The sequence below is a fragment of the Copadichromis virginalis genome, linkage group LG5 (genome assembly GCF_057382275.1).
Source record: "Copadichromis virginalis isolate Kocher_CV1m ecotype Utaka linkage group LG5, C_Virginalis_male_GT1.1, whole genome shotgun sequence".
In the NCBI taxonomy this organism is placed as follows: Eukaryota; Metazoa; Chordata; class Actinopteri; order Cichliformes; family Cichlidae; genus Copadichromis; species Copadichromis virginalis.
Genome location: NC_140622.1, coordinates 40,167,108 through 40,184,303, shown reverse-complemented (window position 1 = coordinate 40,184,303; position 17,196 = coordinate 40,167,108). Strand labels below are relative to the sequence as shown.

The 17,196-nt window shown below is 46.0% G+C and overlaps 1 protein-coding gene across 1 annotated transcript in view; it reads left to right on the top strand.

Annotated features, from left to right (window-relative positions):
- uqcc1 (ubiquinol-cytochrome c reductase complex assembly factor 1) overlaps positions 1–16,861 on the top strand; it is a 17,188-nt gene extending 327 nt beyond the window's left edge. Inside the window, exons 2-9 of the mRNA XM_085457811.1 lie at positions 2,057–2,161; positions 2,888–2,995; positions 4,472–4,544; positions 5,786–5,843; positions 6,381–6,489; positions 14,791–14,868; positions 15,122–15,235; positions 16,093–16,861. Of these exons, the coding sequence (XP_085313937.1) occupies positions 2,057–2,161; positions 2,888–2,995; positions 4,472–4,544; positions 5,786–5,843; positions 6,381–6,489; positions 14,791–14,868; positions 15,122–15,235; positions 16,093–16,227 (780 nt within the window). The 3' untranslated portion in view covers positions 16,228–16,861. The remainder of the gene's footprint in view (positions 1–2,056; positions 2,162–2,887; positions 2,996–4,471; positions 4,545–5,785; positions 5,844–6,380; positions 6,490–14,790; positions 14,869–15,121; positions 15,236–16,092) is intronic.
- The last annotated feature ends 335 nt before the right edge of the window (positions 16,862–17,196 follow it).

The following is a 17,196-nucleotide window of genomic DNA, read 5'->3' as shown; positions in this document are numbered from 1 at the left end:
CGCTCATCTGTCTCCGTGTGTGTTTGAGTTTCACACAGACTCACACGGACAGCCTGCGAGCTCCATTAGCAGGATTAATCTCAGGGCTCAGATTAATGGAGGCGAACTCGACCAAAGACTCGCAGTAACAGCTCTAAAGTGCGCTCCCAGTTTAAAGGCTTTCTTTACACCGAGCACAGAAACTCTACATCACACGTTCAATCCGAGGCTTCTGTCATATGTGAATAATAACGTGTTTGTCACCCAAGATAATGAAATTACTCTGTAGAAGACCAGAGTCATCAGTCACGTGTTCGAGCTTCGCTTTGGTCCAAATGTTTTAATGGGTCACTGAACCATAGACTGTATTTAAATGATGGACGTGTCAGCTGTTTGTGTTGTTAAAACCTCTGTGTTATCCTGTTGGCATGATGATGATGATGATGATGATGTTTACAGGAGGTAGAAGTGAACGAAGGTTGAGCTCTGTCCACAAACCACGTGGGTGCAACAAATAGACCAGTATAGACCGTCCAATGGTTTACTGTCAAAAACTGGACCAGAGACAAATATGACAAATAATGTGGCACAGCCGCCGTATTATTTACCCGATAACTGCATAAAAAGGACACAAACATGGTCCAGAAGTTCAGTTCAGGGACTTGTCACCTAGTCAGCTGATCCAAGTGTCAGAAAATAATCAGCTGAGCACAGTGGACTCGGTTACACTTCGGAGAGGTGCTGTTGTGTGTCAGGCCTGTGCACCAAGGTGCCGCCGCACTATAATAAAGTGAGGGTAACGGACTACTACTTTTAGTGCCGACTAGCACGAGCAGCAACATTTAAAGTTGAAGCAGCACACATCCACAGCTGGGATACTACTCAAAGTCGCCTAACTCGAGTATGAAATTGGATTAGGGAAAGGATTTTTGTATCCAGCTGTAAACATGTTTTTTTTCCTGCTGTAAAGTTGGACATTTTAATATCAGTCTGAGGGTCCAGGGTGTCCAATGCACGCGGGCTCTTTTAATACATGCAGGATGTTTGGGCTTCGTCTTGCTGAAGTAAGCGGTGCTTTACCTGGAAAAAGACTGGAGCGCAGAAAATATTATTCTGAAGTCTGTAATACTGTTTAGCATAAATGGTGCCTTCACAGACAAACAGTCCATCGGTCCGTCACAGGAGCTGGTTTTTGAGCTGTGCAGGGTCACGTTTAGGTTATTGATTATTCAGCTCACAGGAAAGGTGACCCCCCCTCATGTCTGATCATCTTAAATGAACTCTGGGCTCAGAGGAGGTGGCCCACTTTCTCAGTCTTGTGTGCATTTCTTTCTGAGTGTGGTGAAGTTTTATTTTGGCACCGCTTTGAAATCTCGAGGTGTTTGTCTTCTGCCACAGGCCTGGCTGATTCAGTCTGTGACAGAGGCTTTAAGCTGTGCTCTTTGCACATGTGCAGTGCAGCAGCTGTTTCAATAACCACCATTTAAAGCAACAACCAGATAATGACCTAAAGGTTCTTTAGGTACTAAATGTTTTTTGAGAATTGAACTAAAGCTTTGCCAGCAGTTGTGCTGATGCAGATGTTGAGGTTTAATATTTGTTGTTGTTCCCTCAGTGTCTCTTTGAGACAGTATATGGGAGTTTAGGCCATCAGCTCATAGCAGCGGTCTCTTCATTCTCTTTGAGCTTTAGTCCATTTTGAAAGGTTTTAAATTTACATCATGTTTTTACAAATCTGAATGAACTTAATCAGATCAGTTAATCAGATTATTGTTGCAGGTCTTTCTACTCAGTGACGTTGGGTGGTGCAGAGACTTAACAGTTTATAAATGTTGACTCAGAGAAAGCCTGTCCAGCAGTCAGAGGGTTAATGAAGGATGTTTCGTGCAGTTCAAACAAAAAATGCTAAAGGGTCACGAAAACTGGCTAAACCTGAGAACAACACTGAGCTGTGACGTGAAGATCACTGCTGTTAGTGGGAGACGAGCAGGTGTTTGATCCGTCTTTAAAAACAAGTCAACAAATAAAACAGTCGATCGTTTGTGTTCAGCCTGACTTAACTTCTCTCTCCTTGCAGGGGTTGGATCAGGAAGCCTGTTTCAGAGCGCTGGCCGCCTGTCAGCAGGCGGGCGTCTCCTCTCCATTAGTAACGCCGTGCCGGACGCTGCATGTCGCCACACAGGTAACATCTCACGCAAGCACATGAACAAATAACCCTCATTGTTTAACCCACAGATGGACTGCTTCAAAACAGCTGTGCAGCAGCTCTTTTGTCCCAGTGGGGGGGGCCACCGATATGCCAAACATATATACTCTTTGCTGATAAATAACACTTTTCTTTTCACTCGGTCGATTCCATCTCCGTCATCTCGGAGGCATTTTGTGAAGCCAGTTGTTCTGCACTCGGGACCTCCTCATTTTCTGCTTAAATGAAAACAAATAAACTGTAATTCCTCTTTTAAAGGGTTGATTATTCAGCCTGTAGTTTTTCACACCTGCTTGGATTTCAGGATGAATTTAATGAATTCTGAGTTCAGTCGTGTCGTATTCGTGCCTTTAAAGCACTTCCTGCCTGCTCCGTGTGTTCGAGGCTTCAACTGGTTTTGTTGTTTTTAATGAAGCTTGAAAACTGGGAGAAAACTTCGGCACATCTGCGCGTCCTGATGAAGGTTAGCGGGGTCGTGGTGGCTGTAATAAAACTGTCAAAGCACGAAGACGGCGTGCAGCTCGGAGTAGGTCAGCGTATTAATTTAGTGAGCGGTAAAGGTCGCGCCGCACAGGTGCGTCGTCACGTGCTGATTAAACCAGGGTCACGCAGCACACGTTTGACATCCCACCTGCTGAAGGAGCAGTTTCTGTTTTCGCTGTCGTTTTTTTCACCGCTCCGCTTTTTCTTTTTGTCCTTCAGCTCCGTAACGTGAAGGAGACGCATCAGCACACGGACGAGGAGGTCGGCGCCTTCACAAAGCTCATCGAGGCGATGGGCTTCACGGGACCGCTCAAATACAATAAATGGGTGAGTGCAGAAGAGACGGGTGAGACGTGGGCTGAAAACGAGCAGGTGATGGTGATTTGGCTTCATTTGATGTGTGAAATCAACACGAGCACTTAGTGTCATGTTAAATGTGTTTAATGTGCCTCCCAGGCCGCCTGTTACCTGCTGACGTGTCCGTTCTGCACTCAAACAACCTTTCATTCAAAAGCAACACGCTTACGTCCTTTAAACGCACCTTCTGATGAATGTGTGCCACCCTGATTGGTCGACAGGTAACAAAAACTAACCGGTGTGTCGGGTCAGACGTTTCTACCTGTACTGTCAGGGCAGCGTTTCCCCTCCTGCTCTCTGTGGTTGAATAAAACCAAACTGCACTTGGACACAACAGAGTAATAAAACATTTGTTATGGAAGATGCAGAAGGCCAAAAATACAAATAACAAATAACGTCACTGCAGTGGGAGTGATATTCACCAGAGGTGTGTGTGTGCACGCGTGTGTAGCTTTCATTCATGGCGTCACACTCTTGTAGTCGGTATGTTTTCCAGGAATGCGCAGGTCACTAAAGGAATAAACAGTTGGAGCTGTGGCAGGCTTCAGTGATGTGGGAGGTTTTGGCTAAAGGCGGGAAGGTTGCGTGCGTGCCGAGGAATGTCAGGCGAGCAGAGAGCTGGGCCGCCCGCCGGACCGGCAGCGTTTGGCTCGCTGGCACACCTCCGAACTCGTGTCCTGCTCCTGCGCGTGTTTACTCTACAGATAAAACCGCCGTCAGAGACGCACAGATCAGCCTTAAATCCCAGAACAATCCCACAGAAATGCTCGCTGTTGTTAAATGAAGCTCATCGGGCGAGTCGCCCTTCCAGCTGAAAGTTGCTGAACCAGGCAAACTCATTTGGATAAGTTTGCCTGTTTGATGTCATTTTGTACCCCCCCCCCCCCGGTTTCCATTGACAAATGTTGGTAATGGAAGTGTAGTGGTGCATTTACACTAGGCAGGAAGTGTAATTACTCCCACACAGTCCAGTCGCTTCGCCCCAACGGCCAGCAGGACGCGGAGGAGTAAAGAAAGGCTGGAATGAGTGTCTGCACTGTGGCCGCTGGGGTGTAAAGGCTGATTGGCTGTTACTCGGGCAGCGTGGCCCCCTGACAGCTTCAACAGGAAGCCAGCGTGTTGTCTCTGCGCCATCGCAGGAGGGTCGCCTGCCGAGGCCTTTCCTATGAGTGATGTTTGCCACAACGCAGCAGAGCTCTGAAGTTGGTGTTTTCCTTCACTTACACCATGTTCAGCTGCCCTCAAACGCCATCACTAAGCCCCTCCTCCATTTCTGAATGTCAGTGACATCACGAGAATCAGCTGATTGAAATACTTCGCCTCATGAACGCCCCGACTCCCCTTTCATGTTTGGTGAGAGCAACTCGTAGCTGTCAGCTGTAGCTGTGAGTGCGATGTTGTGGTTGCAGAGTGACGACGTCAGACGTGATGTTTTTGTTTCCACAGAAAATCAAGATTGCTGCTCTGCGGATGTACACGTGCTGCGTGGAGAGAATCAACTACGACGAGTTCTTCGACAGTGAGTTTACCACGCTCGGCTCCCTGGGCCGCCGTTCATGTTGTTCCCACTTTGCCTCGGACATGCTTATTGGTGACGGGCTTGTGTTTGCTGATATTTATCCCAAAAAAACCTGAAGAACAACTTTTCTCAGTAACATAAAAACACAAACGCAGAACAAACCGAAGAGCTCAGATATAAATCTCACGTAATGAGAAGCTTAAAACGAACGCTGATATGACTCCCAGCTGTGAAGGATTCAACTCTGAGCTGTGGATTTGTCCTCCGTTCTGTGGTATCGTCACCTTCCCGCTCAGGCGTGGACGGTAAATGTGTCGCTTTGTGTTTTGGAGACGTTCAAACCTTCAGCTCTGCCGCTTATTCCCCTTAAACTCTCAGATATGAGTGTTTTAAAAAGAAAAGCACATCTTATGTTAGTGCTGTGCGATATGACCAAAATCTCATTTGTCGTCCCGACAGCCATATTTATCACAAAAATGTTACATTTTCTGTAAATTCTGTGAATCGCGATGCGTGAAACGATACATTTGTAGACATAAGTTGTAACGGCCGCCATTTTTCTTTGTGAGTATTTATCCCACGACGTGCTGCGGGGAAAAGCCCGTGCTAACGTTTGAGTCTGAGGTTTATTTGGAGCACCTGGCGGCTCTTCGTTGCTCCTCATCAGTAAACTCTCTCCACACTCTGTCACGTGACTCGTGCGTCGGTGGCAGCAGAGGTTTGTCGTGTTTGAGTCTGAGGTGTTGGTGTGAGACTTCTCATAACCAAACCATGTCCACGCTACAGTGTCAGCCCCTCGTTTTGATTGGTCCTTCTGTTTGTCGTCATTTATTTTGGAAAATCTCAAAAAGATCTTCAGCTTTATTGTGAAAGATTTATGTGGGAAATAAACAAGCGGACGGCAGAGCCACATGCTGGGTTTACTTTTGTTGTTGCTAACGACAACGTGTAAAAACAGTCACTTGTCTGTCCGCAGTGTGTTTATATAAGAGAGAGAACATTAACCAATGAATACAGCTGCTACAGTGACCATCAAAACCATGAACAATGTTCCCGCAAACAGTTTTTGCGACACCTCGAAACAATGATGGTGTGTAAAATGAAACGATAGACGTTTTCATATCGTCGTCCGATATACGTGGTGACGTCAAACAGCCCTACTGTATGCTGATGTAGTTGCAGAGTCTGACGCAGGTGCGGCGTGCAGAGAATCCTAATGAATCCTAATGTGTGTGTTTCAGAGTGCACCCTCCCTGACACTCTCAACTCCTGGTTCCTGGTTGCACAGCTGCACGTATGGTGAGTTGCACAAACGCATCCTCTCAGCTACCAGTTTATTAGGTGCACCTGTACAGCTGGATTTATCCAATCAGCCAATCAGATGGTTTGTTTGCTGCTCTGAGGAATCTGTGTGCTGATTGGCGTAAGCAGCAAAGGGAGCCGTGGTCCGTGTCGACCGCGCTGTCTGTGCGGTTGCTGCTCTTCCGTGCATTTATTAGCCCAGTCGTGTGTCATGTGATGTATTTTTGCTTTGACAGTTATCTTCCTTCACATGTTGTGTAACATTAAACGTCCTCTGTAGCATGCAAAGAATCCAGTTCACAGTGAGAGAATGCATATAATATATAATTGTATTATTATTATTATTATTGATGTGTTTATGTGGTCTAAATGGAAGCGTCTGATAGTTTTTAATGATGTAATGATGTCGCTGTTGCTCCTGCTGTGGCTGGGACAGTGACGCTCTTCATACGATGAGCACACGGCTTCACTCGTCACAGCGATTTAAGGCTGTGCGCTCGTTTCAGTCTCCTTGTTGTGTTCTTGTGCTCTCAGGATGTGTTTGGTGCGGATGCGTCAGGAGGGCAGAGAGGGGAAGTACATGTGCCGTTACATCGTGCACTCCATGTGGGAGGATGTGGAGCAGAGGAGCAAAATCATGGGGGTACGTTATGTTTCTGATCTTGAAGGGGAAAAAAATTAAATTCAGAGGCATGAAAGCAGGTGAAACAGTCTCAGCTGAGAGTATTAAAGTCTCCACAAAGACACCAACACATGTAGAGACAACCGACCTCTACGTGTGCAGCAACGTCTGCATAACTTCTGCAACTAAACGAAAGCAACAGAAGCAATACCAACAAAGCAGCCACGGTAACCACAGCAACAGCTGCAACCAGACCCTCTGTCATATCGTGAAGTGCACGCACACACACACACACACACACACACACACACACGCAGGCTGGTGCACAGCGTGCATAATACACAGGCTGTAAATATCATGCGACTGTATTTCCACTTTTCAGCGTCACTGCTGGGAGAAAGATCTCAGCCTGTTGGAACTTTGTATGTTTGATGCCTGAAATCCTGATTTATTCTTGGTTTAAAACTAAAATGATCATGTAACAAAGGTTTTCTGTTACTCATTCATTCAGGTTATTTACTGAAGCTGAGTTTGCAAATTCAGATATTTTCCCAGCTGTTTAATTCCTGCCAGAGTTTTAGTGTGTAACAGAAGCTTTCACTCTAATTCTCCCTCAGCGACAAAAATCCCGTGTTGAAGCTTTTGCATCAACTCGGCTGATTGGCTGATAGGTTTGTGGTTACGGCCGCAGCAGAGGTTGCGCTGCTGTCAGAATCGGCCAGCTCTCCTGCTGGAACAGAATCTGGATCTTCAGGTTCCAGCAGGAATGCTTTGGCAGTGGTTCAGTCTCCTGCAGCACACGGTCAGTGTTTCACAGCTGTGAATGTCGATCAGCACGTACGAACTGCCTTCGCCACGAACAGGACTCGTGTTGCTGTGCAGTCTAACCCTGATCTGAGTCAGCTCCACTGAGCTGCTGCATCTGCTTCATAATGTCAGTAACCAACTGTTCATGGAAATGTGGTGATTACAGACTGTTTTCAACTTAAGCATGAAAGTGAAAAGATGAGAAAACAAAGTAACAGAATAGACAAACGCACAACAGTCGTCTCCTGCTCAAAATGTGAACTTTGAATAATTGGGATTATTTACTCAAACTAAATTAAAATATTTTTGACTTTTTTCTGTTGAAAGCTGCAAAGAAATGCAGGAAACCCTGTTTTCTGAAAGAAAAGTCACATGATCAGAGCACACACAGATCTACCGCACGCTCTGAGGTAAATTAAAAGGTTTCTGTAATTTTGGGATTTGCAAACTTGGAAGTTTTCCGCCCACAAAGTAAACCACAAAGATTCAAAGTCAGCATTTCTTTTGTTTCCTTTGCTTTCCTGGAAATGCCCCGGACCACCGATACAACCCCAGCTCACTGGGAATGCTCAGTCCAGCTTATCCCAGCTGCATTTATCTGCAGATCCTGTAAGCTGCAGTAACTGTTGTCCTCACGGGGAGGACGAGGCTCGACTGTGTAGCACTGATTAGCTGACTTTGTCAAATAACCTCATATAAATAAATCTATTAAATATGGACTGAATGGAGCAAACACACTGACAAGCTGCTGCTGCTGCAGTTGCTGCTGCTGCTGGATGTGTGATCCAAATACTGCATCGGTGCATCTGGACCATTCATAGATCATCTTCCCAGTTAAAGGAGCAGCGTGAAGCTAAAGTGTTCATCATGGACAAACGACTGCAGGTCGGTTAGCCCTTCCTTCTGTCACGCCCCTCCAGCTTTCACTGCACCCTCGAGCACTCCACCCATCCAGGTATTAAAGGTACTCTGAGCTGTCTTTGGGCACATAGTCTCAACTTATTTCAACCTGCAGACGCAGGTAAGCAACCTTCTGTTCAGGTGCCAAGTTCGGGGGATAAAAGTAGACCCACCCCTGCTCACCACCTTTCACTGAGGCCAGCTCCACAGTGGAACAGAGGCCAGCCCTGGGTTCGAGATGCTACACTGTTGAGGCAAGCCCGAGTCTGAACCCTAGCTGGGAACTCTCAGGCTGTTCCCCACCAGAGGGGTGCTGTTCCAAGAGCCACTTTTGGCAACCAGGGATTGGCCCGCAGGGGTGTCCGCCCCTTACTGTGGCCCAATCCACACAGCACCAGACCCTTACACCTCCTGCCACGGGTCAGGGAGCCGCAGGAGCGAACTGTCCAAAAGTCGTAGGTATTAAGTTACTGTTTTAGAAAGCAAAAGCTGGAAATGTTCATCATTTAGAAACTGGCGCTGGGCAAAGTTTGAGAACTGGCTTTCTGATTGTTTTTCTTTATTAAATGTAATTAACTTAATCGCTTTAGCTCCAGAATGAAACATGAAAACTTCAGCAGGGCAGACGTTTGGAACTGAAGAGCTGAGAACGAGCACACGCTGATGACTGATTATTTTACTGCATTAATACAGACTTGACAGCAGCAGTATTTTCCACAGCAGCTCAGGTTCCTCAGAAGTGCTTCTGTGACATTAAATCGCCACAAATCTACACAAACACGTCTCCAAGCTAAATGTCATTCTGTTACATAAATATTCATTATTTCAGCCACATTTCCCCTTCGAGCTGATGCAACAGTGCGTTCAGTTTTATCCGTGCCATTGCATGCTACAAAGGATGCAGGTTTTGTTGATTTTAAAGTTTTACATCAGCGTAATTGTGCCAACAAATCCCCGGAGAGCGAGCCTGGCTGCGGCCGCCTTGTCCACAGAGTCGTTCCTCTATTTTCTGTCAGTGGAGCAGCTCCAGGAAGTGTCGCTCATTGACATAAATCTGGGCTCTGAGCACACGAAGCTTTCAGAAACACTTTGTCCTTCTATAATGCAGATTATTCTGGATTCGAGTCTCAAAGCTAACAGAGGGGAAAAACCCACTTTAATTACGGGTGTTTGCGTTTAAGAATTAAAGAGTTGTGACAAAGAATGTAAATGTAGGGCGGCAGGATATTAAACAGGGTCAAAACGCGTAAAAGCACAGCTCGAGCAGTCTGCTCTCACTCCTCAGAGCATCCTCGGTTCTTTCCTCACGTCGTAGTCCCAAAGTGAGACACGCCTGCCTCTGAGCCTCGTTTATGAATTGCACGTTTGTACCCCTCCACTTACTGTTAAGCCTGATATTTTTAGGTGCTTTAAAATTCTCCAAAATCAAACAGTTTGGTGCTGCTGAGAGTTAAAACGGTCCACAGTCTCAGCATCCTTCATAAAACGTCATCGTACCACAATACGCACAAACGCTACGTCAGACCTGAAAAAGAGGATTTACGAGTTTTTGGCTGAATTAGATGATCGACGCTGTTCTCAGTCAAAGTTCATGCTGAGGATTCTCAGTAGCAGAGACACTGTGGGAGGAATGCGACGTCAAAAGCCGACCAAACTTCGTCCAATAGAACGTCCGAGACGATCCATGCACAGCTCCAGGTTTCCACACCTGATCCATGTCCACACTGAACCCTCAGCTGGTCCCGATTCTTCACCGAGGCAGTGAAATATTTGGAGTCCAAGACCCCGTCAGCTCGTGGGCTGCAGTTACAGAGTTTTAGCTGATGGCTAACGCCCTGACGAAAAAGGTTGTGAATGCGATAACTTGAGTACAAGGCGGTGTGGGATTTTGAGATTGAGATCTTTACTGTATCTACCAGGAGGCTGCTGCCAGTATTTTAAACACTGAGCTGAAAGACGTGCAGCACAGGAACAGAGCTGATAAAACGCTGGAGAGGCGAGAGCGTCACAGTCTTTTGGGTTCGTGCCTTCAAATAGAAACAACTGCAGAAGGGCCAGAGCTTCATCCAGTGCAGGAAAACATTTTCTGCCTGATGCAGCTTTCCTTGTTGGAGCAGAAAAGTTTTCATCTTTAAGCGTGTGGTGTAAACACTCATAAAATCAGAGGGTTGCCGTTCAGGTGGGAGCAGGAGGGACTGGTCTTTGGAGATTTAGTTGACTCGTAGTGAAGGTGTGAATCCACACCCCATCACAGCCTCTTGGATTTGGCTGTAAAGCGAGCTCAGCGGCAGCCAAGCAGCAGCTTTCAGCGCTCTTCATATTAAGGAGCTCTTTAGTTTTGCTCCTTTTGCTTCGTGTGACAGAAAGAGGTCAGAGATGAGAAATTACAGTCTGGCTTGTGAGGTCACTCCTGCAGCGTGGGCACGCATGCATCGGTCTCGTACGCAGCAGGTGTTTTCACAGCTGCATACGTGACCTTTTGTCAGCATGTGTACGTAAACCTGCGTGTTCTGTATGTCAAGCGTGTCAGCACAGAGTTACAACAAAGTCCGGTTTCTTTTAAAGTTCAATAGTAAAGATGTTCAGAGGTCGAGTCTGACCTCACATTTCTCTTGTTCAGAGCTCACTTGTTTTGTGACCTTTAACCTTACGCTGAAGTCATTAACTTAAGTCATGGGAGTTTGCAGCTTCTTTATGTCCCAGCTGTACACGCAGAGCAGCTGTTTTCAGCTGGTTTCTCTCCTGTAGTCAGACTGAAAGGTGAAACGAGACGTTTACTGGCAGAAAAACGATCTGCTGATGTTTTGATAATCAAAGATTTGTTTCAGTGCTCGCCAGCAGATCTGTGGAAGCGCTCGGGGACGTTTCCTCTGTTTTGTGGGGCGATCGTGGCTCAAGAGTTGGGAGTTCGTCTTGTAATTGGAAGGTTGCCGGTTCGAGCCCCGACAGTCTCGGTCGTTGTGTCCTTGGGCGAGACACTTCACCCGTTGCCTACTGGTGGTGGTCAGAGGGCCCGGTGGCGCCAGTGTCTGGCAGCCAGGGTGGCTGTGGCTACGATGTAGCTGCCATCACCAGTGTGTGAATGTGTGTGTGAATGGGTGGATGGCTGGATGTGTAAAGCGCTTTGGGGTCCTTAGGGACGAGTAAAGCACTATATAAATACAGGCCATTTACCATTTTTATTTAGCAAGTTAAAGTTTTTAGTGAACCGTCCGTTCATGATGTCACATTTCAATCATTATCACGACCTGAGCCTGTTACAAACAGCAGATAACAGCAGTAACCTCAGTACAGCAGTCAGAGATACTGAGGAAGCCTCACTGTGCACAGCTGACTGTGATGTTACCCTCAGTGATATCCGAACAGTCCAAAAGCTTCGTTTGCACATTTATGCAACAGCAAAATACATTTTTCCATCTGAAGCATTAGTTAGCAGAAAAATTTGACTTATTTTCATTCTTATTAAGTCTTATTATTTGTTTGATGCTTGCTGAATAATCCATCTGATGAGATTCCCGAACGTTCTTTTAGTCCGGACGTTGCGTTTGAGCTCCTGCTGTTGACTGACTGCAGGTTTCCCAGCCTCACAGCCAGTACAGCTGCATGACGTTAGCACCGTTCACTAGCGATGCGGCTGCAGCACTGTTTGATGGCCAAAGCTGTACGTGTATCAGATCAAGAGTGTTTATCGGACTGTAGAGTCATAAATATGAATAAATTGAATATCTTTAAAGGAACAGACGAAAGCAAGAAGCGAGTTAGATAAACATGCAGCCGTGAACATCGTGAAGTCTTTTTTTTCCTTGGATAATCATCTTTTTTTCTTCTTTTTTTTTTCTTGATTCCCTAAAACGCAAATTTCCTAATCAAGCTCTACATGAGCAGCTTATATTTACACAGCCAGCAGCAGTGATTGGAGCTGCTCTAAGGTTTCATAGTGGCTGAGGCAGAGCGCAGGAAAAACATCGCTCATTTTCTCCACGTTCATAATCACTGCTGCGCCTCCTCAGCGCCCGCACTCTCTACACTCCAGCCTGTGCAGCATTGGGAAATGTTCACCTTTGGATTCAGTGGCGACAAACCCGGCTGTGCGGCAGCAGGAAGGTTTTCTCACATTTACAGTGGGGCAAAAAAGTATTTAGTCAGCCACCGATTGTGCAAGTTCCCCCACTTAAAATGATGACAGAGGTCAGTAATTTGCACCAGAGGTACACTTCAACTGTGAGAGACAGAATGTGGAAAAAAATCCATGAATCCACATGGTAGGATTTGTAAAGAATTTATTCGTAAATCAGGGTGGAAAATAAGTATTTGGTCAATAACAAAAATACAACTCAATACTTTGTAACATAACCTTTGTTGGCAATAACAGAGGTCAAACGTTTACTATAGGTCTTTACCAGGTTTGCACACACAGTAGCTGGTATTTTGGCCCATTCCTCCATGCAGATCTTCTCGAGAGCAGTGATGTTTTGGGGCTGTCGCCGAGCAACACGGACTTTCAACTCCCGCCACAGATTTTCTATGGGGTTGAGGTCTGGAGACTGGCTAGGCCACTCCAGGACTTTCAAATGCTTCTTACGGAGCCACTCCTTTGTTGCCCGGGCGGTGTGTTTTGGATCATTGTCATGTTGGAAGACCCAGCCTCGTTTCATCTTCAAAGTTCTCACTGATGGAAGGAGGTTTTGGCTCAAAATCTCACGATACATGGCCCCATTCATTCTGTCCTTAACACGGATCAGTCGTCCTGTCCCCTTGGCAGAAAAACAGCCCCATAGCATGATGTTTCCACCCCCATGCTTCACAGTAGGTATGGTGTTCTTGGGATGCAACTCAGTATTCTTCTTCCTCCAAACACGACGAGTTGAGTTTATACCAAAAAGTTCTACTTTGGTTTCATCTGACCACATGACATTCTCCCAATCCTCTGCTGTATCATCCATGTGCTCTCTGGCAAACTTCAGACGGGCCTGGACATGCACTGGCTTCAGCAGCGGAACACGTCTGGCACTGCGGGATTTGATTCCCTGCCGTTGTAGTGTGTTACTGATGGTGACCTTTGTTACTTTGGTCCCAGCTCTCTGCAGGTCATTCACCAGGTCCCCCCGTGTGGTTCTGGGATCTTTGCTCACCGTTCTCATGATCATTTTGACCCCACGGGATGAGATCTTGCGTGGAGCCCCAGATCGAGGGAGATTATCAGTGGTCTTGTATGTCTTCCATTTTCTGATGATTGCTCCCACAGTTGATTTTTTTCACACCAAGCTGCTTGCCTATTGTAGATTCACTCTTCCCAGTCTGGTGCAGGTCTACAATACTTTTCCTGGTGTCCTTCGAAAGCTCTTTGGTCTTGGCCATGGCGGAGTTTGGAGTCTGACTGTTTGAGGCTGTGGACGGGTGTCTTTTATACAGATGATGAGTTCAAACAGGTGCCATTCATACAGGTAACGAGTGGGGGACAGAAAAGCTTCTTACAGAAGACGTTACAGGTCTGTGAGAGCCAGAGATTTTCCATGTTTGAGGTGACCAAATACTTATTTTCCACCCTGATTTACGAATAAATTCTTTACAAATCCTACCATGTGAATTCATGGATTTTTTTTTCACATTCTGTCTCTCACAGTTGAAGTGTACCTCTGGTGCAAATTACTGACCTCTGTCATCATTTTAAGTGGGGGAACTTGCACAATCGGTGGCTGACTAAATACTTTTTTGCCCCACTGTAAATGTCAGAAAACCTTCCATTTTTGCTGTGTGCACGACAGTGTTGGTGCAAACCTTCGCACAGACCCTACAGTATGATCCGTGTGATTCACCTGCGGCCCGAGAGCTTCAGTCGTCCAGTAGAACAAATGAACAGCACAGGGAGCGTTTTTTGATTTTACTGGTCAATGTGTGGATTTTTAAAATTTATTTATTTATTTTTCTATTAAAAATGGTGAAAAGTATCATGTGTATATGAATAGAAAAAGAATTGGGAATCAGAATGTTTTGCAGTTTTTACTTGGTAATCAAAACTTCTTTGATCAATCAAATGATGAACCTGTACTTAACTTTTTTTTTTTTTATTTCAATATTGACATCTCCAAAATTATTGGAAGTGTTTGGACAAACCTGGGACTGGACATTCAGCGTCCCCATAGAGTTAACCTGACAGCAGCCATATTATTGGTCAGAAAATGTCATTAAAAATGCACCAAAAGGCTCTGACAGCACAAACAGAGCAGACAGCTAGCAGCTACAGCCGCCTGTGTCGCCATCCACCTGTCAGTCAAAAAGAGGCCACGCCCCCTAATATTCAAACTTTTAAGCTTTATTGCAATTTAACCCCCTCTGCAGCTATGAAGGAAGGATTCTCCACAGAGACCAAACAGTTTGTGTGTCAGACTCTAAACATGTTTATTTCTGCTGTAACGTTTTAACATGGGAGTCTATGGCACTGACTCCCTGCTGGAGCCTCTGCTGGACGTTAGAGGAACTGCAGGTTTCTGCACTTCAGCCTTGGCTTCACTTTTCCAGCCCAGACGTTTCTGCCTGGCACGAATGTACAAATCTTGTGTTCTCGATCTCTGCTGTGCTTCACTCTGATTTGTCTTCCTCTGTTTAATGATGCAGATTGATGCCATCCACAGAAAGGAAGCGATGAAAGCGATGACCGAAACCTTCTATGCAGCGATATTTGGATACGACGAGGTAAGACAAAGAATTTTAAACTTGCTGTTTTACGGCCGACATTCAAACTCTGCTCAAAGGCGACTGGAAATCTGTTTCGAATGACCTTTGAGAGTTCATCTTAGATGCACTGCAGACTCACTCAATTTTAACTCCGGTCCAAAGTCTGGATCCTGATTGGATCACACAGCTGGGACATGTCAGCAAACAACAACTGCAGATATCAGGTTAGAAGAAACTTCATGCATGTGAACACGTGTGTTGGTACCTGCAGGGAATCCTGTCCGATGACTGTGTGCTGGCGGCGGCTCTGTGGAGAAACCTGTTCAACCGTCAGTGTGAAGACCCCGGACAGCTCGAGCTCATGGTGGAGTACGTCCGCAAACAGGTGAGCTTTAGTCTTTCTAACACGTGCACTTTGTTGCGTTTGAATTGTGATGTCCTGATAAGACCTCGGCACATGCTTCGGGCCCACGTTCTCCGGGCTTGACTCATCTGTTTTCTTAACCACAGGAATCCAGAGTCTTCTGCTGATGAGCAAATTGGGTTTAACACTGGTTTATGTGCACGTCTCCATGCAGAGAGCTCTCCCACAGTGAGCTGCTCGCGGTCCGACAGAATTAGTTGGTTTTCCATGTCTGCACTGAGAGCTCGGGGCTTATTAGGATAGTTCTTCAGCAGCGCTAAAGAAGCAAAGCTGATTATTTACCGTCCATCTACGTCATTACCCTGAGCGATGGGCGTGAGCTCTGGGTAATGACCCAAAACACGAGTTCGCGGTAATAAGCGGTTAAACTGAGTTTTCTTGGAAAGGTGGTGAGGCTCAGCGTTATACAGCGGGTGAGGAGTCTCATCATTCAGGAAGGACTCGGGATGTCTCTTCCTGGGTGAAGATGTCCTACCTGGAGGCTCCCGGGGTAGAAATGAGACTCTCTCAGCTGGTCTGGGAACAGCTCGGTGTTCCCCGGATGAACTGGAGGAGGGGGGGAAGGGTGAGGGAGGTCTGGGCCTCTCTGCTTAGGCTGCAGCCCTAAGACTCAACTCCAGGGAAGCAGCAGAGGATTGATGGACGTGCGAGTAGTTCAAAATGTTGATGGAACCTGGAAATTGTACCTGATGTGTTTCCTTAGAAATCCGTGAGATTTATTCACAGAGTTTATGACGCAGTAACGTTTGCAGAAAGGAAAACAGTCGATGTTGATCCATCAGCTGTGAGGGTAAATGTGGACGTGCTGCTGTGTGCAGATGCAGTACATCGACGCGCTGGACGGGGACGACCTGCTGCTCACAGGAGAGGTGAAGTGGCGCCCCCTGGTGGAGGAGAACGCACAGAGCATCCTGAAGGTGGTCAAACCCACGTACAACGATGCCGGACTGTGACAGACACTTGTTGCACTTCAGTTTCCTTTCATCCTTTCCTGGGTTATGTTTTCTCCTCCCCTTCTTTTCCTCATAACTCCTCCTCTCCTCTGTTATGAGATTTTAATTTGACATCAGGTCTGTTGTTGTAGCTTTTTTTTTTTTCTTCTTTTTTCCTCTTGTGTTCAGAGCACTTATTCTCCCAATGATGTGTCCACCAGAGGTCTGATTCTAGAGGGTCGGTGTATATATGTAGATTAGACGGTCAGGGATGAGGATTGTGGGCCGCGTCGCACGTACAGCCGTCGTCCTCCATCTTTGTCCTGTTGGGTTTGAGAGTGTCTGCTGCTTCCTGTCTGTGAAAACACACATATTTATATTTTCTCAGGTTTATAAGTACCGCCACGCTGTATTTATAAAGTATTTTGTACCTTCGAGCTTGCTCTTCTCCTGCAGAGGTGTCGTCTGAGACTTCTGTTACTGCTCCTTCACTGTGTTTAAATAAAGTTTTGCTCTGTCAGGTTAAAACGATCCTTGTAGATTGTCAGTGAGGTGTCCATAATGCTCTCACACCGCAACAGGAAGCTGAACCCTCAAAGACACGACGTCATTCTTGTTTTTAAAAAGTGAATAAATAAAGTTTTCTCTGAACGGCGTCTGCTCCTGACTCCTTTTCTGTGCTCAGTTTTCTCAGGTTAAATGCAAACTTGACTTGTGGTTTATTTATCTACTGCTAATACCAGGTGAACGTGGCAACAAATGGCTGCAGCAGAGGAAGAAGAATTTTAATTAAAGGAGGGTGAAAAAAGATCTTTGACCTTATAAATATAAAAAAACTTGAATTTTCTTTTATTTGTATGGCATCATTTATATGGATTACAATAACAGCTGCCTCAATAAAATGACCCCCTATGACCAAGATTTTTGGCAACAGTGGGAAGGAAAAACTTAACAGGAAGAAAGATCCAGCAGAACCAGGTTTGGGGAGGG